Source organism: Saccopteryx leptura, chromosome 2 (genome assembly GCF_036850995.1).
Source record: "Saccopteryx leptura isolate mSacLep1 chromosome 2, mSacLep1_pri_phased_curated, whole genome shotgun sequence".
In the NCBI taxonomy this organism is placed as follows: Eukaryota; Metazoa; Chordata; class Mammalia; order Chiroptera; family Emballonuridae; genus Saccopteryx; species Saccopteryx leptura.
In genome coordinates, this window is record NC_089504.1 from 20,036,809 (window position 1) to 20,060,501 (window position 23,693).

Consider the following 23,693-nt stretch of genomic DNA (forward strand, 5'->3'; position numbering starts at 1 on the left):
AACTCTAATAGTCACATATGCACACAGCACACGACACGTACATATGCACACAACATGCCCCACACATCACAGATACACGTCACACATGACCCGCCCACATGCAGCACATGCACACACACCCAGACCTCTTCTTCCCCACCCTCAAGGCCCATTCCTTCCCCTTTCTGTGAGTCTTATGGCGAGCCCAGGTTTATCTGGAACTCCAACAAATCCCAACACACTTCGCAAAAGTTTTTGTTCCAAAGATCAGTGTTTCCAGACTTCCAGCTCACACACAGTCTCTTTGCACCTGTTCCCAAATCTCATAGTGCCATGAGCCTGTCCTTCTTTGGATGACTCTCCACGTGGGTCAGCTCTTCCTTCCAGATATCAGGGAGCGTTTCGTTTTCAGCAGGAGCGAGACTGTCAAGCTGAGCCTGAGCCTGAGGAAGGCAGCCCCCCCCCCCCCGCCCCCCACCCCCCGCCAAGGTCCAGCATTTTCTGATGAGGTCTTCTGATCTGCCGGCCTCCCTAAAGAGAATATGCCACTTCTCAGACAGGAAGGCATTCTGTGGCTGAGTCTAAATGAAACAGAAGTGACTCTGTGCGCACGCTCGCGCGAGCGCGCGCGCGCACACACACACACACACACACACACACACACCAGAATAGGGAAACCGTCATTTTCCTATTCGCCCTCTGACATCAGTCACCTTCTGTGTCGCTACTGTTTCTCTGCACTCAAATTAATCCCTGGCGATGAAAAATGAGCCTCTTCCCCACCCCTGCTGCTGCCTCTCGCCACACGCCCCCAGAGAAGAGTTTCTTCACCAGGCAGCTGGTGAAGTTTTTTTTTCCAAGTCACATGATCCAGGATGCAGGGGAGAATCCTTCTTGGAACGGAGATGGCCCCAGAACCGAATCAGATGAGGAGAGATAAGGTGTGATGCAGAGAAGACTATATAAGAATGGGCCCAGGGCTGCAGCAGGCACTACACCGTGTGGCCCCCTCTCACGACACAGCCATGCACGAGCCCGCCGGCTCCGTTGCCAGCCACTTGGGAAGCACCGGCCGCCACCACTTCTACTTCACCACGGTCACGCTGGCTCTGTGTCTCATCTTTGCCGTGGCAACCATTATGGTGTTGGTGGTGCAGAAGTCGGTAAGTGGACTTCTCTTCCTCACCCTTCCTTCCTAAATTATGTTCAGTTTTCTCCAGAGAGAGAGCTTGCAAAATAAGCTAATAAATTAGTTGAGAGTTTACAAAAAAAAAAAAAAAAAGAAAGTTACATAGATCATGTAGAGAAAGGGAGAAAAGAAACAGGAACTTCACTCTGAAATATTTTGGCTTTTTTGAGAGAAAAATCTGTTGAGCCTTCATCTCAAAACTTTCCGGACTCCCAGGAGCCAAATGAGAGCAAGAGAGCAATAAACTTTGAGAAATTAAGATTTAAATCTGACGGAGCCGGACACTCGTACCAAGGAAGGAAACAGTGAGAAAGCCCAGTAACATATTTGCACAACTTATTATCATGTCTTCAAGTTCTACAGACCAGATTCCCAGGTTCTGTATTCTCGGTCCACATGTTCATTGCCAAGGGCTTTTTTATTTATTTATTTATTATTTATTTATTTAAACAAGGAGCTAAATTTTAGAAGCCAAGGATCATAAAGGAAGGAGACAAAAGAGAAGACCAGAGTTGCTTTAGTGCTTTGAGCGTTTCAGCATTAAAACCCACAAGACAACTTGAAAGCTTTCTCCTAAATTACAGCTTTGAAGAGCATAGGGCGTCACAAGAAGCAGAACAGAGAAGCAGAAATGTTTTTTAACACCTGTTCTCTCTGAGACTTCTCAGCATACTGAAAGGACAAGCAATTATGGGTGCACACAGTAGATCAAACTATCTCAGATTAACTTGGTTTGAAGTAAAAGGTAAACTTTGTTGCAAAAAGCAGAAGAGATGAAGGAGGAAGCCCTCTTCAGATTTTAGGAGATTGGAGAGAACCCACCAGTCTGCATTCTTTAAAAATCTTGTACTGAAAGTACATATTGCTGATGAATTTTTAAGTAAAGTTTTTGTTAATTTTGACATTTTAAGAACTGTACCCTCTCACCACCCTGCCAAAGTGAGAACGTTTCTGCCTAATCCTAATTTCCATTCCTGGTGATTTGGCAATCCTGCAGAATCTCTCTGCTTTCCTTCAGCTCCTATAGGCTGAATGCTCTATAATTTAAGGATTACTGAAAAGAACCAGGCTTTAAAAGGCTTTGGTATCTTTTCTCAAGAGCCCTCAAGCTTTGAAATTTAAATGAAGCTTTGAGTCTCGTGTCTCTATAAAAGTGAAAGGAAACAGCATTGCTAATATTTTATTTCAGTGGTAGAATTCATGAAACTCATCATTTAATGGCCTTATCTACATCTACTAAGAATAATACTCCTGAAACACTCTAGGGCACTTAGCTTTTGGCAAAGGCTCTATGATTTCTGTAATTCTAATTTGATGTAAAGCAGGGCTGTATCATTTTATAGCAAAGGTCAAAGAAAAGAAATTGAAGTGGCCTTTAAGGTCTTTAATTAAAGGTTGTATGTAGAACTGCTGAGAGAGAAGCTGAGAGAGAAGGAGAGATGATGATGATGATGATGATGATTGATGATAATGATGATGGGGGGGGTGGTGGAGATGGTGACATATTAAACTAGAGAGAGCTCCAGAATGGTTCTATCCTAATCCAACATTTAGTTTACTTGATTTTTTTAATATATTATAAAGGAACTGGTCTGGATCTTTCTGCCTCATTTTTGCAAATGTGGAAAATGAGGAACAGAAAGGGGACAGGGTTTGAACCAAGTCATCCTGAGAAAGTGGTCAAGTCAACTTGTTTGATTATTTAAAGAGAAAGCATTCCCTTTTCCAACACAAACAGCAACAGAAGCACTAAGAAACGTTGTTCTCCTTTTTCTCTGGGGAGTTTTATCTTCTTGTGCATCCATTTCTTTGACTTAATCCTCATGTTTGGATATGAAAAGATTCACTTCACAATCGGGCTATATGGGTTGGTATGCTGTGATTTCCTAGCCTGAGAAATACCAGTTGTTTATTTAAAAGCATTGTGATATTAAGTGTTAAGTGTTTTGCACATGTCATTCCCAATAAATCGCTCAGATATTAACTGTTAAAAGAGCTAAGAAGGTTTATCCCTTTGAGCTCATGCTATCAGGGAAGGCTTCTTGCAGGAAAGGGAATGCAGGCTGACTTTAGGATAGGAATAACTTAGACAAATGAAGAGACTTTAAAAGGATTTCTGATTTAAAAAGGAAATCAATAAGGGATATCCAAGAAACTTAAACTCACATCCCAATTATTACAAACGAAATGTGTTGAGGGCTACATAGCACTCTGTGAGGTTGGATGGGGCAGGAGTGGAGAACTACAAACATGGTTTTACTGGAATAAGAAGTCACAGTTGTAGGAAAAAAGACACATGTATAGACAAAAATAAAACAAGATAAGTCATAGTAATAAGTGACAGAGGTAGACACCTGGAGCTACCATGAGATCCCAAGTTAAAGCAACAGAAGATTTTCCCAGACAAGTTTACAGAAAACTTCACTGAAGATTGAAGTTTCAGGTTGGCTTGAGAGATTGTATAATTTCAAACAGGTAGAGAAGGTCAATCAAAGGAGAGGGCACTCTTGGCCAATAAAACCACACAAGCAAAGGGATGGAGAAAAGACAATACAAAGCATGTAGGACAATTCACAAAGATTACCTTGAGATTTGTCCTGAAGATTAATTAACTACAAGGTCAACTCATTGGGCCTTGGGCAAGACAAAGAAGGCACTTAGGTTTCAATCACAAATTTTTATTGAGCATCAACTGTGCGCAGGATACTGCGCTAAGCAACGGGGATGTACAGCCTTCAATCAGGCCAACAGAAGTCCTGATTTTACGTTGCTGAGGGAATAGTAGTCCAGTACTGTCTCTAAGTCTGTGTGGTAGTTGTACTTTGTTTTATTTATGTTTAAATCTGTATATTTGTTATAAAATTATTATATTGAAATTATTTAAGCAAAGTAAACAAGAAACAATGGGAGAAAAAAAAGTAAAAATCTCTTATACCCTCCCCACCTAACCACCAATCCCTCTTTCCTGAGATAACCATCATTACTGTTGACTGTTTTTTCATTGTCCTTCCAAAAAATTGTGTACCTACAAATATATGGTACACACATCTCATTATTTTGTACCTCACTTTATTGACCTGACAGTATATCTTGGCGATCCTTCCATGCCAATACATGGAAATCCACCTATTCTTTTGAGGAGTCTCAGAGTATCCTATGGTATGACTCCCATGATTTATTTTATCTGTACCTAGGAAAGGACACATGTTTTCCCCTAGAATTTTTCTTACCGTGCCCGTCTATGAGTAAATCAGTGGGATAAATTCCTAGTGGTGAGAGTAGAAGGTGTATTTTTCACTTTAATAAATATTGTCAGTGAGCTTCTCAAGAGACTGTACTTGAGGACGCAAAAGTACTACCAACAAAGAGACACCTCTTCACCTCAACACGGAAAGAAAAGTGATGCATTATTGAGTTAGTACAACATACAGTACACACGTGTGTGCCAAGATGAAATTTCACACTATTTACACAGCAAAGCAAAAGCAAAACCAACAAAATTTCTCTTATCTCCTCCAGAGACAAAGGTTTGTTAGATAAGGAGGGAGGCTGCCAGGTTGACCCCAGAAGGGTTTACATTGCAAGGGACTCTGGGGACTTGGTCTTAGGGACATCTCTGTTACAAACCACAGAGTTCTATTTACATTCAGAAATTTGAGAGCAAAGGGAAGGCTGGTGATTCTCTGGCTTTCAAGGAGACCCTTTCTCCGAGAGAAAGTAGCTTCCTCCTTTCTCTTTATAAGCAAAGGAAGTTCCTTTTTAAAACACTGGATTCTTACCAGTGGAGCTGACTGCCTGTTTAAGAGTAGTGAGTGAGGTGGTAGTATGGATTTATCTATTTGTTTGTTTACTTTTACGCTTACATTTAAAAAGGGGGGTAAGCTGAAATGCTTCCCTCTACCCAAGTTACTCTCTTCAATGGAATTTATCAGCCAAAATGGTGCTCTGAACATGTCAGGGTAAAGCCCTGTGTTGGGAGGGCCATGTGAACAGAGTAAGACTTGTGTTTCCTGGGAAATCTCTAGACTGGGGGAAATGAGACTCAAATATCCAAGAGCTTGAGCTTGGGGCAGAGTGGCACAGGACGTCATTGACCACAGAGAGGAGGACAACTTCTGCTGAGAGTGAGGGAGGGGTTCACAGAAAAGCTGGGATGCAAACTGAGCCTCCTTTAGGGTTAGAAGGATCCTGTTTTACACCCAAAGTTTTATTTTGAAAATGTTCAAACCTCCAATAAACTAGCATGGCAAATACCATATAACCTAACTTCGTTGGGTTCATAGTTTGCCGTATTTTTGCTCTCTTTAGATATACATGCAAGGAAGTTGCAGATGGAGTGACCTTTCACCTTCATGCGTTTCAGCTCCCATCTCTTTCTTATGGCAAAGACATTATTATAGCCAAGAAGTTAATGTTGATTCAGCAATATCATCTAAGAATGATAAACAGTCCATATGTTAATTTCCCCACTTGTCCAAAGATATCTTCTACAGGCGTTGTGCCTTGTTTTGCTTGGGGATCCAGAATCCCCTCTCAGGCCACACACACAAATCATAACATTGGGTTATGATTGTTCAGCAAGAACATTGCTGTTTAAAGGATGGTCCTGGATGCTCATTAGAAATGCAGAATCTCAGGCTCCATTCTGGACTTACTGAATGAAAATGCATTTTCACAAGGTCCCTGGGTGCTCTATGTGCACATTCAAATTTGAGAAGCAATAATCTACCAATCTCCTCTCCCCTTTGTTGTTTTCACGACATTGACTTCTTTGAAGGCTCCAGGCTAGTTCTATTGCAGAATAAATAGTTTGCCTTTTGGATTTGTCTTAGTGTCTACTCATGATTATATACAGGTGACACATTTGTGGCAATTACAGTGCACAGGTAATGTTATAGACTTCTTATGTAGCATGGCTAGGGGCTCAATGTTGGGTTGTTCCATTACTGGCAAAGATGTTTAGTCACTTGATTAAGGTGGTAACCACTGGCTATCTCTTTGGTAAAGCATTTTCTCTCTCTCTCTCTTTTTTTTAATAACTAATCTACTGGGTAACACTCTGAAGACATGTAAATATCCTTCACTCAGTGGTTGTAGTACTCCTTGATGACCCTCGTCTGAATCAGCTAACACACTGAAGGCAGAGGAATAATAATTGCCTGATTCTATCATTTCTCCTCCATTGATTAGCTGGCATCCTTCAATGGAGATGAGCTCTCCATTGGAAAGGTGGTGGCAGGTGGAGTCAAGACAGGGCATCCCAGATAAGGCAAAAGAGTGAGAAGAGAGAGATACAGTCCACAGGAAGGCAAACCGAGGCACAAGGAGGGGAATGGCCAAGCTAGAAGAGTGGACAGTGCAGACCACACAGGGAGGCAGCGGGAAGTAGACCCAGGTGGCAATAAGCATTGCTAGAGGAAGGTGGGAGGATAGGATGCCACTCCATCAGCAGTCTGGGAAGAAGTTTTCCTAAACCCACATTTGGGCCCAGTCCACACTCAGCCTCTTACAGGCATTGCCCATTCCTTGAGGAAGGAAGATCTCAGATGTTCTAATTGCCTGTTGAGTGATGTCTTTAAGCCCTTGCCATTCAAAGTATGGTCAGTGGATCAGCAGCACAGGCATCATCTGGAAACTTGTTAGAAATGCAAAACCTAAGGACCTACCTCAGACCTAATGAATCAGAAACAGCGTTTGAACAAGATGTTTTCTGGGAGAACCACTGCTTTAAGCCACTCTATTCCAATTTCCACTTTCACTAACCACACCAATTCAAAGGCTGCCAATAAAAATCATCTTTCTCCTGGCGGTTTTCTATGACCTTCATCCACTTTCTCATAGAGTCACAGGAGAGCTTTCTGCCTCAGCCTAATCCTGCCCTATCCTAGCAAGGCAATGTGGCATCCCATCCAAGTCAACCCACCTGGATTTGAATCCTTTCCCTTCCAGTTCCTATCTGTGTGACCTTCTGTAATCATTGAGTATTGTTTCTAAGTCTTGGTTAGTCACCAACTCTTGAGGTAAAGACCAAATAAAATAATGCACGTAAAGCATTGAGCTCCAGAAGATTAAGTGCTTAATCATGTTAACTTGAAAATAAGAGAGGCATGACTGGCAAAGATCTCTGTGGCCCACCATACAAGACAGCATGAGGCCAGCAAGGAAAGGGATGTAGAATCCCCTGGCATACTGCAAATATTTTTTGCCTTTGGCCACTTTCAATAAGAGAGAGCATCCTCTGTCAAGAGCAAATTTGGGAGCTGATTACCCTGCACTGTGAAAGGAAATAGCCTTTCAAGGTACTGATGCAAATTAAGCACATCATTAGGATCGAGAGAATAGCCAAAATGGGTACCATTTTCAAGCATCCACTAACACTTTATATATAACATCTTATTATGTCTGCAACAACCCAGTGCAAGGAAGGATTATTAGCCCTGTAATCACAATGATGAAAGGAAACGGGAAAACAAGAGTCCTCAGCAGGGAATATGACTGGGTTTGGGTCATTTTGGCTGGGCGAGAAGGTTAAATGTGATAGTTCTTCCATCCTAGCACAGAAAAGAAACATTGTTGGAGACATCCATCACATACCAAGTCTGAACCCAAAGAGGTACACTGAAGGAAGTATAGCCGGCTGGTAACCAAGGAGATGAAGTTTCCTGAGCTATTCAGTGGAGCTGAGAATGACAACCTGGGAGGGTCTGTTGGCTTGTGTCTGTGTCTAGCTTATGCACTTTTCACATCAAAGCCAAGTCACTGAGCAAGATGGTTCACACTTCCCCATCCAGGACCCCAATCCCCAGGAAAGATATGGGAGAGAACTCGAGGATTGGAGGCATTCGCCTAAGAGAAATCAGTGAACAGCACTTAGCACAGTGCTTAGGGCACATACAGTCCTCAGCAAATTTTAGAAGTCATCATCCCTTTAGACCCTGCCTTTTCTGTCTCCAAATGGGTGGAGAGAGCAGGGAAGAATGAGCTTTCCTATCATTGGCTTCTAAAGCTAGCCACTGCTCCTGGGGAAGTGGAAAGAGCCACAGAGAACTTCAGTTCAGATCTACCACTGACTCATAAGTGTCTCCGTTTCCTCTTTGGTAAAATTAGCTTAATGGACTGAAGGAGGTCTCGACTGCCTTCTGGTGCTGATCCTCTGCTCTCATCTACATTGGGCAGCCAGGAGAACTAGGAGACTTTGTACCAAAAGCCCTTCAATACAGGAATAGTTGCATTCCTGTCGTGGATGCCCTGGGCCCCAGGCGAAGGTTTAAGCCATAGGACTCTTTCCTATACAAGACGCTTCATTTCTGACATCTCCTGCCGGAAGTTAGGAAATCAGAGAGCCTTCCAATGACACACAGAGCCCACCCGTGACCCCATATAAATGAGGTCTTCTTCCCAGACATCAGCTCTTACAACCTTGCTACCACACAAAGTGTGTTCTGTGGGCCAGTGGCATCAGGGTCACCAGGGACATTGTCAGGAATACAGACTCCTGGGCTCCACCCAAAACTGCTGAGTCAGAATTTGCATTTTCACAAGTGTCTGAGGATAGCAGTGTACCCCCCCCACACACACACACACACGCCACCCCTTTATCTGTGGTTTCAGTTATCCGTGGTCAACTATGATCTGAAAATATTAAATGAAAAGTTCCAGAAATAAACAATTCTGAGGGGTGTGATAAAATCTCACCACGTCCCACCCCATCCCCCTCTGTCCTGTCCAGGATGTGAATCATCTCTTTGTCCAGTGTCTTCCTACTATAGATAGGCCCCGCCTATTAGTCATTTAGTGGCCATCTGGGTAATCAGATCTCCTGTCACAGTGTCAAAACACAGCACTTGTCTTTCAGCCCTTCTTTCACTTCATAATAGCTCCAAAGTCATCATTTGTGCTGGCAATTTGGAGATCATTTATGTGAAAAGGTATGTACGTGCAGGAAAAACATGGTGTACCTAGGGTTTAGTATCATCTATGGTTTCAGGTATCCAGTAGGGGTCTTGGAATGGATCCCCCTTGGATAAGAGGGAGGCTGTGCTACCATCTTGAAGTATTCAGACTCTTCCTTTATAGCTCTTGCCGCAACTCAAAATTCTGATTACGTACTTATTTTTGTATATTTTAAATAACTGCTTTAATAATGAAGCCATAAAAGCCACAGGGTGTCTTCCAATGACTAGTGCTTGGCACGCACCAGGTGCTCCTTCAATAGGTGCCAGACGTGTGATTCTCTGGTATTTCCCCACTGCTGGTGGGCCTGCGATGGCTCTGCTGGCGCTGCTGTCCTGCTCTTCTTTCACTGGACCCGCGTGCTTTCCTGCACAGCCAACGAGTTTGGTGTTCTTAGTACCACACCCAAACGTCAGTGATTGTCTTTGTACATTTGAACATCACACTAACTGATGGCCACACTTGGCCGTAAACTAGGTGCCCCTTAAATTTCGCAATGCAGTTTATCATCTTGTAGAGGCAACCCAGAGGGGAATTTTGTGAGGTCAGCTTTTCCTATGCACTGCATCACTGAGAGACCACACATGAACAGACAGCATTGTTAGTTAGGTTAACAGCTTTTGGTTACAAGCTATAAAATCATAGAATATTAAGGCAAAAAGGGAAGGACCTTCCAAGCCAAGTTCACTTCCTTTCCCTTGAAACACCGAAGCCCAAAAGATCATACTGACCTCTGCCTTCTCCAGATCAGTACCGTGCTAGGGCTTTGCCTCAGGTCTCAGACACATTCCCACCCACTGGGGCTAGAGAAAAGATCTGTTTCCCAGGAGAGAAGAGTGGTCAGGGGTAGGCAAAAGACAGAGCCCCTAGGGAAATGGTAGAACAAAAGCGAAACTCCATCTGACCCTAGATGTTTGCATCTAGCATTAAGACAATAAAACCTTGGCAGCTGCCAACTTCTTCCTCCCTTGGGAAGGTGTTTTCCTCTGTGGAAGTGCTCACACCTCGCCAGGTCTTTATTAATATTTCAATCCAATGGACCATAGGAGATCCCAACCTGGACAGGTCAAAAGATGAGTAAAGCATTTCATTCCTTCTTGGCAGAACACCTGAGGGGTGGCCAAGGTGAGGGAAAGGGGGAGGGAGGCTGGGTGCGCAGAAATTAGTCTCTGAAAAATGTACCAGGAGTGAAGAGCTGTGCCCATTGGCTCCTGTCGCCAGCTTGCCCAGGGCACCACAACGAGACCTCCCTTTCACTCCCTGCCCTCCCCCAGCCTAGGAGGCCCCCCTGCGGGAGGCAGCCTGTTTCTATTGAACTCTTCCTTACCTGTGTCAATCCTGACGCATATATTTATGTTCATTATAGAATACACCATATGAAACATATAATGAGTATATAAATATATCATGATATATTATCTATGATATAAATATATAATAGCTATTTGCATTTGTTTATGCTACATGTTTATAAATATTTGAATGTTACTTTCCATTTTTAGTCCGTAATAAATCCAGAGGGGCAGGGACTCTATCTAATTATTTATGTTATCTTCACAACGTTTGGCATGTAAACATCCCATTAATTCAGAATTTCCAACCACAGGAGGGATATAAATGTTCCTTCCCGTGTAGGGTTACAACTTACTTTTACTGCTTGATGAATGAAAGATGGAAAAAAACCCACATATGTTTATATACTATACTTGATTGGTTTTATGTTGACCGAAGGGGGGGGGGGGGGGGAGATAACGCGTGTAGAGGTGAAAACATACCCAAAGCACTGGACTGGGAGTGGAGTTGTAGATTCTGGTCCCTGAGCTGCTGGAAACTTTTCATTTTACCTCTCAGGCCCTGGCTCCTCACCTGTAAATAGTGGCTCGTCATTGAATTGCTTTCCTGATAGGCATGTTGTCCAGCAAATACATAATAACTACATTGGTGGATTTATTTTTTAAAATTTGCATGTCAGCTAGAATGTGTATTCTCACTTACTTTGAGGACAACATAAATGGGAAAGAAAAATGTGACTTGTTTGAATTGACCATCACCCTCACACTGTGTTGTTTTCTTTTCTTTCTTTCTTTCGTCTCTTTTAGGACTCCATTCCCAACCCACCAGGAAAATTCCCCCTTAAAGGAGGTAAGACCTTGGAATTAAGAATGCATGTGTAGTGAGTGATCCATATCACAGCATAGTTGGCCCACCACCAGAAACATCATGGCCATGCCCAACAGAAGAGTCGGCAGAGGCGGAGGTGGGCGCTGCTCAGGGCAGAGCCGATGCAAGTTGATTCATCTGCACTCTCATCCCCACAAGTCTCGCACCATCCCTCAACCCTCCCACTCATGAAAATTCCACCGCTGGCATAGGCTGTCGCATGGACGTGGACAGGAACACAAAGCAGTGCTGTGTTAAGAGCTTGAAATCTGGAATCAGGATAGCGTGGGTGTGAATCTTGGTGCTCCATCCCTGGGAGCCTCAGTTCCTTATCTATGAAATGGGAATAACAATACTACTGTAGGAAGGTGTTCAGGAAGCCAATCAGATCTCACCCATAAATCGCTGGGCATGGCGATCAATACTTGGTAATTATTAAATAACTGGTAGTAGCCAGAATGCATAGCGTAGTTGAGGACTTGTGAAAACAGGCCTTCTTCTCCACACGCCCACATTCTCTACCATGGAAGTCACTAATAAATGCAGTGTCTCTACTAGCGCCAGAGATAACGCAGAGTTGGGTTAACACCGAAGGTGACAAACTTTGCGATCGTATGATTAATGTTTTCATTATGCAGAGGAGGAAGAGACCCAGTGAAGGGCTGTCTCCAAGGTCATAGGGAGCCAAACCTAGAACCCAGATGGCCTCATCTCTAATCCAGTGTTCTTTCCACCCAAGAACATGAACTCATCTCAGTTCTGTAATATTTGGAACCTAGGGAACTAGTATAGCTGGATAACTAGACAGTTCTGAGAAAAGAAAAAAGAAAGAAAGAAAAAGAGAAAGAATGGGTCATCATAGACACCCAGGTGGAGACACCAGAACATCCTTGACTCCAGAGGAAGACATAAATATCTGGACACAGCCTCTCACATCCACAGCCTCACACTTGGAGTTCCCTTAACCGTGTCTCTCCTGCTCTCTGTCACACAGAGACTTAGAAAGTACAAGCAAAATGCCCAAACAGACCAGCATTCTGGCTCTCTCAAGGCAGACTAATAATTATAGCTTTGTCAACAATATCTAACCTTGTCTCTAATTAGCATCTGACCTCAATTCCCATAATGCCTCTGTAGGCAGTCATATTAAATAAAGTAAAAAAAATTCATGGTATAATACAGAGGTAAGCAAAAAAAAAAAATTATTTTTCCATAAAGGGCCAGATAGTAAATATTTTAAGCTGTGCAGGTTGTGCAATCTTTCTTGCAACTAGTCAGCTCTGCTGGTGTCATGCAGAAGCAGCCATGGGCGCTGCAATTGAGCGGGCAGGGCTACGGGTCCATAAAGCTTTAATTACAGAAGGAGGTGGTGGGCTGGCTCAGACCCACAGACCAGAGCTCGTCGGCCCCTATTATGGAAACAGCATAGGCTTTGAGATCAGAGCACGTCACACACGTTTTCCAGGAGCCTTGCAAAGAGCCGAGGGCACAGAGCAAAGGGCATTTCCCCTCCCCCACGCTCACCATTCTACCAGCACATCCATCCAGATTTTCCAAGAACAGAACTTTCCATTTTCTGAGTGGGGGAGGCGATCTTGAACAGGAACGTGATCTCAGTGACAGGGACAGTTTTGATTAGGCAGTGTGTCCATAGATCTCAGTTCGGCACCCGGAGAGAACTCCCATCGCAGGCTGCCCAGCACAGGCGCTCTGCCTCAGGGTTCTGCCCCTGTGATAGTTCTCCCCGGTCCAGAGTGGAATCAGAAGAGGAAAGACAAGCTTGCCCCTTTTCCTGTGACCAACTCTCTTTCATGGAAGGGCCACTGATTTGCTCTGAGTGTATGTCCTTTCTTTTCAACATGAAGCTGATACGGGTGGAAGTTAAGTTGGTTCACTTTTTGTCCAACTTATTTTTTTTTTATTTTAATGGCTGGAACAGGCAAAAATCAAAAGCTGATTGCTCTGTCTAGGTCACTGAATTTTTATTTGGGTGTAAATTTCATTCATCCCTGAAATCCTAAATTGTGGGCACCCTAGACTAGATCACTTGCCAGATGCCTTCTTATTTTGACCATCACTGTGAATTATCAGAACACAAACTAACCCCAAACCAACCTCAGTTCATAATTTACGGTTTCTGCAATAAGATTTTTAGAAAATGCTAATAATAATAATAATAATAATCCCTACCATACCTATGAAACTTTTGGTAAAAACCTTCCAGTACCTCCCTCGGGTAGGCCTTAGCCTCCCCCCTCCACCACCCCACCCTCCCCCCACCGAGAGTGGGGATTAGTGGTCCCATTTTGCAGATGAGGAGCTGAGGCCCCTGTAATCAAGGTGACTTGCCTAAGGTCATCCAAGGAGTTGCCAGCAGAGCAGAGACCAGGATCCCAGGCTCCTCTCTATTTCCCTGCAAGATGTGCGTCAGCCTCGATGTCCATGACCTGGTGTGTGTGGTCCCTGGCTCTCCCCTCCTCTTCCCTCCATCTGGCAAGCTACAGACGTGGTGGGAGGGTGAGGTGGAAAGCACAAAACCCTGGGGTAAGACCCGGTCTCCAGAACCGACCTTCACTGCAGCAGGCTGTTTCTCTGGCCAGGTCTTTCTTCTCCTCCGGGTCTCGTCTCTAACAGAACGGCAATGTCCTCAGTAAACTGAAAAGTCCTTCCAGCTTTGACGCTTTAGGATAATTCTGTTGTTTAACATGTAAATATTTAAGAAAAAGTCAAACAATAACCTGGAGGAAATCTGCCACCATAGCTGCTGCCTGCTGCCAACCCATCTTAACCAGGCACAAGCAGCAAGCGGTCCTTTCTGAAAAACCATTGTGAGCTAGTCCGGGGCAGAGAGGAATCATCTCCCAGAAACTCCTAGGAGAAAGCTCCAGAGGCAGCCTGAGGTTGTCACTGGAACGGACAAGGGCAGAAGCCAGACACTTTCCAGGGAGCCCTCTGCCACCAGTTGATGGAAACTGTCTCCCATCAGCAGAAAGCTGGCAGCAGCCCAACGCCCGGGAGTCAGGGTCATGTATGAACACTTAAGTAAATTAGCACAGCCTGACAATTAGCTGCAGGGAAACCGTGGTAAACCAAGCCATTTTTGTAGTGAAAGGATTTCTCAGTCCCAAGACAAAAGCTTCCTATCCCAGCCAGGACACTGGTCATCAGCAGACACCTCACATTCGCTCCATTGTGTTTAGGACTCAGTGGACCACTCCTGGGGTTCAGCCAGGACTGTGGGCCAGGAGGAGCATGGGGAGGAGAGCCTTCCACCACACCCTCCTCTCTCATCTACAGAGAGAGGAGATTTAAGGACTCCCGCACAGGGCCGCAGTGACGGTGAAACAGAACATCAAATACCACCCTCCTCTGCTACCTGGCTGAGCCTGTGTCCTTTGGACACAAGATCCGCTCTGTTTCCTCATCACCAAATAAGATGGCTTTGTCCCATCCCATATATGGGGAGGAACCCAGGAGGGCTGCAAGGAGAGGGAGGCTTGTGCTGCTTCTCTTCAGTTCTTGTCCCGACTGTCTGTTTCCACCACATTCTGAATCTTGCTTGTGCTCACGTTACATGGCTTATTTGTCCAGACCACAGAACACAGACGCATTGCCTTAATTTCCCCAGAGTCCCCACAGCACCCCGCTGCTGTGTATAGTGATATTTACAGCAGGGTTTAGGGAACGGAGAGAAGCTGGCAGGAGGAGCATGCCACCCATTTGCAGAGGACGATGCAGATGTGTCCTGTGCACCTCTGTTCATGTAAGACCTCTGCCACTCCAGCCGCTGGGAACGTCCTGAGGGATAGCTTTCCTCCAAGGGTTCCGCCCTCCGCCACGCATCCTGACCCCCTCTCCTTCCTACCTATCCGTCTGTCCTCCTTCTCCCTGTTTCCACCCCTCCCGCCCGTATGCATGACTTCCCCTCACAAACTCTGCTGAAATTCATTTTCTACTGACTCTATTTTGCAGAAAGATTCTGTCACCTAGCTCTCACTCCCAAGCCTTCCCAACATACCTGCCACCAAATGACAGTTCCTCTTCCCTGCACTCGAGAAACTCCGTAGACAAGTTTTAAATCAGTTTTCCTTTTATTCCTTCACCTCATATGAAGGAGGATCTGTCAGAGGGAAAATAATACACGCTCGTGTGCAAAGCGTTGGGCGGAGGGCTCCGCCATTTACTCCTCACAACAAGCCCTGGGGCTTATTATTATCTTGGTCTTATAGGTACAGAAACTGGTGCACAGAAAGGTTTACTGGCTCGCCTAAGATTGCACAGCTAGCAAGGAGCAGAGCAAGACTTCAAAATCCAGGCTGACCTGCCTTGGAGCCCTTTTGCTCAAGCAGGGTTGTAGCAGCAGATTCTTAGTAAAACTGTGCTTTCTTCCAGCACCCCCACCCGTTCTCCAAGGCAGGGAGCCCCCCCAACACTCCTTCTCCCCTCCCTTCCTCAGCTCCTGCTCTGCTGTCACCGAGCTCTGAGACAGACAGGGCCAAGAGCGTGAGCACACGTGTGGGTCTGCACGAGAGGTGGGGTGGTAGAGAGCATCAACAGCCCAGGACAGGGGATCTAGAAGCTGAATTTAAGCCCTTGCTTTGCCTCGGGGGAGCCCTGAAACCTGGGATGGTCCCCTCTGCCCCCCCACCTGCCATTAGTTAAGTTTGTCTTGCCTGTGAATGCCATGTGCCCCTGCTCCCCGGAGGCTCCTGGAGGCCCTGGGGAAAGTGGATTAACCACACAGGGGTCCTCCCAACCCCTTCCTCTCCTTCCCTACCCTCGCCTGAATCCAGTCTCCTGCTGAGGACCAGGTGCAAAAGGCAGCGAACTGGCTGCAACTTCGGAATACCTACACTCCAGTCTGGGGCCTGGAGGCAACTCACTTTCCCTTGCAGGAACTGAAATTTCCTGTTTTCTAAAATATCAGGTGTGGTGGGGGCAAGCCAGCTGGCCTGACCCTGGCAGTGGCTTTGCCTGGAGTATAACATGCCAGGAATCAAGCCAATATCTTAATTCTTTGCCCATTCTACCGTTCTCACAATTACAGTCCCCGCGTGGCTTGCCAGGCAACCCTCCTCCCCGCCCCCCTGCCTAAAAAGAAAATGTGAGTATTGAGAGAGATCAAGTAAGGTTGGCTCTCTAATTGTACCTAGTGGTTCCGACCCCCAGGGATACAATAAAATCTGCCCGGTGCAGGCAATGAAGCTAAACCAGTGAGGCTGGCTGCTTACGGACGTCCAGCTATCCCTGAGGTCCCGTGGCTGTGATCCACAGGATCACAGCCCCACCAGGACGCTGTGCTGGAGTAGAGGAGACAGGTAGAGGGACAGCAGCCCCTTCCCTAGACAGACTGAAAGTAGCAAACAGACCTCACTTCTATCATCTGGATTGATCTGAATCTAGCTCAACTCACCAGATGTTGCTTTTTTTTTTTCCATAGCAAGAAAGGATACCCTGCTTACAGGATAGATTGCTTTTCAGATAGTCACAGGCCTCAGAGAGCCTGTGTGCATCTTCATTTACTTTAAACACACTCACTCCAAACCCTCTCTTAAACTCACTGTCTTTTCCTTAAGGCAGAGCTAACAGGGGTCAGGAATCTCTCCACAACAAGTAACACAGAAAATGGTCGACTGGGAATAAAGTGGAATGGGGTCCTGGGGAGGGCACTCACAGTGCTAAAGGATCGACACCTAATCCCCACCACCTGCCCCCAGGAGGAGAGAGGGGGTACAAGGGAGGGGGGGAGGGGAGGGAGGAGGAAATGGGAGGGGAGGAGAGGAGAGGAGAGGAGAGGCGAGGAACAGGAAAAAAATATTCTGATCACTGAGACACATTAAAATTTATACTTGAACTTAGCACATACAAATCACAAGTCTCTACACCCACAGGGAACTCTCATTTTTCAAATGCTTTGAGGAAGGAAGACAGAGAGAAATAAAGGTGGGAAAGGGAGGAGGGACAGAGGGAGAGAGCGAAGGAGGGAGGGAAAACAGGCCTATGCCTCAAACTGGCTTCATTATTTATTTCATCCAAGGCCTCAGGATACGAGTAGTGACTTAAATTTCTACAAGCCCTGCAATGCATGTCCTGAACCATGGAACGGAAGCCAACCATGATTGTCTAATGTACTTTGGCAGTGGTGGATACAGGCTCATTGTTATGCCTTGTCTCCTTTACTCCTCCCAGCAACTCTTCAAAGGAGGTTATCATTATCCTCACTTTGAGGAGAATTCAAAGAGGCGGAGTGACTGGCAAGTGGCAGTGGAAGAATCTGAACCCGAGCCAGTTTGATCCCAAGCCTAGCATGCTAAGTGAGCTGTCATACTTCTGCATCGAGAATAACTTTTTCAAAAAGTTATTTAAAATGTTGGCAGATGCCACCAGAAAACTCTAGATTTACTTTGCCTTTTAGGTTCTAGCCTTTAAAGGTGCTTCTTAAATGCCCCCAATACTATCTATTCAACCTTCATTTAGTAGAAGTGAATTCCAAAGAAATGTCCATAGGGTCAGATAGGTTTATCTTACATACTGCAACAGGTCAGGATTGAAAAGGTCCCAAAATCTTAAGGAATCTTCAAGGGTTTCCAATGAGCTTCAACTAGATCTCAATGTGTACTACTGATTGCTTTCTCTGTGCTTACCACGGTGCCTGCCCGCTTCGCTGTTACCCCACCATCGCTAGTTGGCCTAGGGACAGTTAAGTTGGAGACAGTTTCACTTGGGTTCCAAAGTCTACTGACAATGGAGAGACTGTCCCCTAGATGTCACTGTTGGGACTCTCCTGGATATTCTGCCAGACAGATGGAATAAGAAGCCAGGTAGATGCAGAGTCATTGGAATGGTTCCTCTCCTTCCTCAGAGGATTAAAATGTTTTCAACAGATGGAAGGAGGACTCGGCACACTTTTTTCTGGAAGTGTCAGACGACCTCAAATACTTATGTACATAATTGAGAAACTCTAATTTACTAGATAATGCCAGGGGCTTTGCTTTAATGAGCATTTCCTCAACCAGACCGCTCTGCTCAGCAGTACTGTTAGGCTGTGCCACTGTAACAACTAGGGGAAGAGGAGGAGGGGAGGAAGGCACTAACTACCATTTGTTGGCCGTCTCCTCTACGTCACATGCTGCACTGGCCACTGGACATCCATAATCTCGTTGCATCATCACAACATCCCCACATTTGGGTTGACTGCTATGCTCACTTTATAGATGCCATGACTGAGGGGCAGTAAGAGGCAGTGACATGTCTGAAGCTAACAGCCTTGGCCAGAACTCAGGTGCTGGTTTTGAGATGCACTGTGTCTGTCTTGTCCTGAAATCAACCCAGGTGGTACCTGGCAATCAGACCATATACCATCCAGCTACAATGGTTGGTGTGGTTTGTTTTGCCACTTTGGGCATTGTTGCATCGTAATGTAGGCCTGATGGCCCATGAGTGGTGACTTGGCAAGGGTCAGCGCAGGGGCTTGAAGTCACCTTCTGGCATTTCCCAGCAGAGGGAGCCCAGAGGTTTGTTTTCCTAGCACATTCAGCTGTCTCCTTAGTTTCCAGCCCCGTGTGTGTGGTGGCCGTGTGTGTGGTGGCCGAAAACCCACTCCTTCCTACGTTTAACCCTCTCTGCCCCATGGCAAGACCAAAAAGCAGAAACCGAGCGTTGGACTAGGAGTGCTCTCACCCTGCTCTGCTGCTAACCTGCTGTGGGGTCCTGGGCCACACTGGCAGTCCCTCTGGGTTCAGTCTCCCCACTCAGAAAACTAGGACTGTGGTCAACTTGGCATCTAACAGCCCTTTCAGGCCGAACTTTTGGAGAGCTCAAGGTGGCGTCCAGTGTTCAGGTTGCCATTATTCTGACTTCTAGAACATGATCCTTTCAGTCACCTTATACAACATCTCCCTTTTGTGCAACTGGCCAGGATGTTGTCATTGGCACATATTTCTCTTTGGGTTTCCACAAAAAGTTTTAAGAAGTTTCATGACCCTTCCAGAGTAGCCCAAAGCTTGGGAAAAGAGCTTACACACCTCTCCCATCTGGAGGCCTTGGTCCTCAGAGTAGCCCAGAGCTTGGGAGAAGAGCTTACACACCTCTCCCATCCGGAGGCCTTGGTCCTCAGGAGAATTCGCAGAGTATGTAAGTTGGCTGAAAGGTGGAATGCCCCACAGGAGTAAGGAGCGCTGGACTCTGGTCCTGCTTCAGTCACTAACTCGTGGGGTGACCTAGGACAGGTATGCCATGGGGCTAACATTGAGGAGCATGTGTATTATGTGGTCACCAAGCCTGGTCCAGGTGACTTCTCAGGGAACTTCCATTTCTTTTTTTTTTTTTTTTTTTTTTTTTTTTGCATTTTTCTGAAGCTGGAAACAGGGAGAGACAGTCAGACAGACTCCCGCATGCGCCCGACCGGGATCCACCCGGCACGCCCACCATGGGGTGAAGCTCTGCCCACCAGGGGGCGATGCTCTGCCCATCCTGGGCGTCGCCATGTTGCGACCAGAGCCACTCTAGCACCTGAGGCAGAGGCCACAGAGCCATCCCCAGCGCCTGGGCCATCCTTGCTCCAATGGAGCCTTGGCTGCGGGAGGGGAAGAGAGAGACAGAGAGGAAGGCGCAGCGGAGGAGTGGAGAAGCAAATGGGCGCTTCTCCTGTGTGCCCTGGCCGGGAATCGAACCTGGGTCCTCCTCACACGCTAGGCCGACACTCTACCGCTGAGCCAACCGGCCAGGGCGGAACTTCCATTTCTATGAACCATATAAATATATACTTAAGAAACCAGGCTTTTTGGAACTTGGATTATGCCCAGAGCTAAAATGTTCTGTCTTGCCATGGTGGGTGTCTGGCAATCTGAACAGGTGAAGACAGTCCCCTAGCTGGGTAGAGCAACATGCCCGCAGAGATAGACAGCTGGAGCCGGGACTGCTTTCCCCCTGCAGCAGGGCTGGGAGTACACAGCCGAGTCTACAGGGTTTGCTAGACTGAGCTCAAAGGGCCTAGATCATCACATCCACACTGCTCTTCATCTAGCTGGGAACACGAGAGCTCAGAGAGGGGAGGGTCCTAGATTCTAACTCCCAGACCGTCAACTCAGCCGTGACTTAAAGAAAGTTCTCATTTTCCACACATCAGCTCTTCAGACTAAAGGCCCAAAGACATGCCGTTCATCTGGGTAAGAATAGAACAGGGAGTGTCCGGCTCCCTGTGCTCCCAGCATTCAAAATTCCAAGACCATTACAGGGTTCCAGCTCCTGTAGCACTATCTATTGATAAGTCACTCCTTTCTGTCTTCCTAACCAAGAACGGAAGTCAGATCATGGACTCCTAGGGCAATGAGGAGACATAAGCCGCATAAAATGTTCATCTAGCTCTTGGCAAGGGCCTCATGACCCTCAAAGCAGCCCCAACGCCTCTGTGAGCAGCACTAATTAGTCAGATATTTGAGGTGCCAGTCCTGTGACTTCCGGTGTGATTTGTGTGTTCTTAGTGAGGTCTTTCCATTGCATCATTGGAGAAATGGGGATGACAACATGTTAGCCATCAGCTGAGTGTGGCATCTCCTTGAACGTGCACTTGGAGCCGTAGTGTCTGGGCCCTGCAGAGCAGCTGTACCATCCTCCTGCTGGTGGCCTTGCAGACCCAGGGGCCAAAGCCTCCTCCAGGCCCCTCTCCAGGTTCACCCCCCCATTCATCCCACTGACAACCCTCCATCTCCTCCAGTATCCTGGGTCCCAGCCCCCTTTCCTTAGCGACGTCATTGTCAATGGGGGTTGCCCATGTTTTTCCTTTCACTTAAAACCATTCTAAAATGTTCTTTAAGAAAAATTAAAATTAAAAAACACCCCACCATTTGACTCCAGGAAATGCAAATGCTTCAAAATAAGGTTTGCTTTTTTTTTTTTTCTTTTTTTCCATCCTTGGGTTTCTCAGAATTACAACTGAGGTCAACCCATCAAACATGCAAAGACCAAAGGGGAAAGAGAAAAAAAAGCTGCATGTGTGAGAAGCAAGCCCCGGCTTGTACATTTGCAGTCATCTGTTTACAGAAGATCACCTGAGGTGGCATGGCCTGAGGGGACCTCTGGCCTAAGAGCAGAGCCTGTCCCTGGTGTGATAGGCTGGCCTCAGTCCAGAAAGCCCAGGTCTTATCCTCTCATTGAATCTAACCTTCCATGCAGGACCAATGGGGGAATGAGGCCTGCTGTTATCTCAGCCACGAGGGGAGAGGCAAGCCAGACACCCCCATTCACCTCCCTAGTACCTTAAGAACTTACCTGACAGTCACGGAGGGAAGGAAGAGAGACGAACTAGGTGATTCAGTTCAATAAACACGGGCAGAGCGTCTCTGGGCTGCGCACCGGGGAATACACAGACGGTAGTCTACTCACGGTCTAATGGAGGAAAGTCGGCAAACAGAGGGAAGGGTCAGAGAAGGCTTCCTGGAAGAGATGACCACCAGGCTATGCTGTGGTCATCACCTGCCCAGTGAAGGGGGATTCCCAGTCGGATGGCAAATCAACATGGTACCAGAAGCCCCCAAACTCCAATGGAGGGGGGAGCAATCCACTCAGACGTAGGCACCAGGCAACCTGGGTTTGATTCTCCACTCCACCGCCCCCTGGCTGTGTGAATGTGAACAAGTCGTTTAAGACCTCAGTTTCCTCGTGTACAAGATAGACATTATTATCAGACCTTTCTTCTGAGGTGGCTGAGGTGGCTGTGAGAATTAAATGACAGGATGCATGTAACGTGTTTAGCAAAGTCCCTGGAGAACAGCCATCACTCAGTATGCAATAACTTTATTATTATTATTACTAGCACTGCTGTTACTACTACTACTGCTATTATTTTTTTTAAGTGAGAAGAGGGGAGATGGTGAGACAGACTCTCACATGTGCCCTGACCCAGATGCATCCAGCAAACCCATCTGGGGCTGATGCTCAAATCAACTGAGCTATTCTCAGAGCCTGAGGCTGATGCTTGGATCAACAAGCCACTGGCTGCAGGAGGGAAAGAGAGAGCCAAGGGGAAGAGGGGGAGGAGCGAAGAAGCAGATGGTCACTTCTCTTGTGCGCCCTGACAGGGAATCAAACCCGGGACAGCATCCATACTCCAAGCCAACACTCTATCCACTGAGCCAGCCAGCCAGGGCCACTTTATTATTACTAATTAGGACAGAGGGTGAGGGATGAGAACACAAGGGAACATGAATGCCATGTGGAGGAGCTTGGCCCTAACCTTGAAGGCACTCTAGAGTCGGAAAGGGGGTTCAAGCAGAGAAGAGACGCAGACAAATGTGCCTCTCTGTGATTCCTCCCTACTTGCTGTTCCACCTCCCACAGGAAAGAGGCAGGACCAGAGAGGTCTCAACAGCAGTCACGGTGCATTAGACAATGAGAAGCCCTCGGTGTTTTGGTTCTGATCCCTCACACCCCACCAGTGTGCGGTGTGGCTGAGACGGGCAGGGCAAGAATGCTCATGGGAGGGCGAGTGAGAGACAGGATCAGAAGTGGAGCAGCTGGCTTACCAGCCCTCATCACCAAAGAGACCTTTGGACCCAGGCCTCTTGAAGGGGCGAGGACAGGCAAGGATGAAAACTGCCCCTCCCCCCATCCCACCCCCACCCCTCCTCCTGCTGAAGGTGACTCTAGCAGCGAGCTTTTCCAGACAGCAGAGGGAACTCTTCACTTAACAGTGAGCCATTCCATCAAAATTTATTTATTAAAAAAACAAAAACAAAAAAACAGTGAGCCATTCCAAGTCTCCCGCTATAAAGGACCAGGAGGGGTTTTCTCAGGCCTGGGAAGGGAACCCATGAGGGCAGGGGGGAGATTGTGAGCCCAACAAGTACTGGTCAGAGAGCCAGCAAGCAAATTCACGGGTGTGAGTGGCTTCAACTGAATAGACTATGGCTGCCTGGCTTCTGACTATGATGACATCATCCAAAAGAAGTCAACGTCAGGTCCTTGATCTATCAGTTCTACAGCCAGGGAAACCAAGCGCGCCCCACCCCACCCCCCAAAAAGGAATTTGCCCAAAATAAGTTGAAGTTATGATACACTGCAAAAAATGTATAACTTGGTTCTTTGCATGCAAAATAGTTATTATAATAAGGAGAAGCTAAGCTACCATCACCAGTGAATATATTTAAAATATTTTTATATCTTAAATGCCATGACAGAAACATTATCTTTTCCCCCGCTAAGGAAGCTCTTGATAGCAAGCTCCCTGCTCAGATCTTTTTCATCCTATATCCTCTTAAAATTGAGCACAAGGATATGTTTGTCTCCACTGTCTAGCAAAACAGCTTCAAGAAGGAAACTGGCCTCTGGAACCTTACAGACTTGGAGGTGAATTTCAGCATTTCCAACTTGCTTGACCATGTTTGTACCCCTGACCATGTCTAAGCATCAGAAT

The 23,693-nt window shown here is 46.4% G+C and overlaps 1 protein-coding gene across 1 annotated transcript in view; it reads left to right on the top strand.

The window, feature by feature from the left end:
* The first annotated feature begins 720 nt into the window (after window positions 1-720).
* TNFSF8 (TNF superfamily member 8) overlaps window positions 721-23,693 on the top strand; it is a 28,566-nt gene continuing 5,593 nt past the window's right edge. The window contains exons 1-2 of the mRNA XM_066367329.1: window positions 721-1,142; window positions 11,221-11,263. Of these exons, the coding sequence (XP_066223426.1) occupies window positions 948-1,142; window positions 11,221-11,263 (238 nt within the window). The 5' untranslated portion in view covers window positions 721-947. The remainder of the gene's footprint in view (window positions 1,143-11,220; window positions 11,264-23,693) is intronic.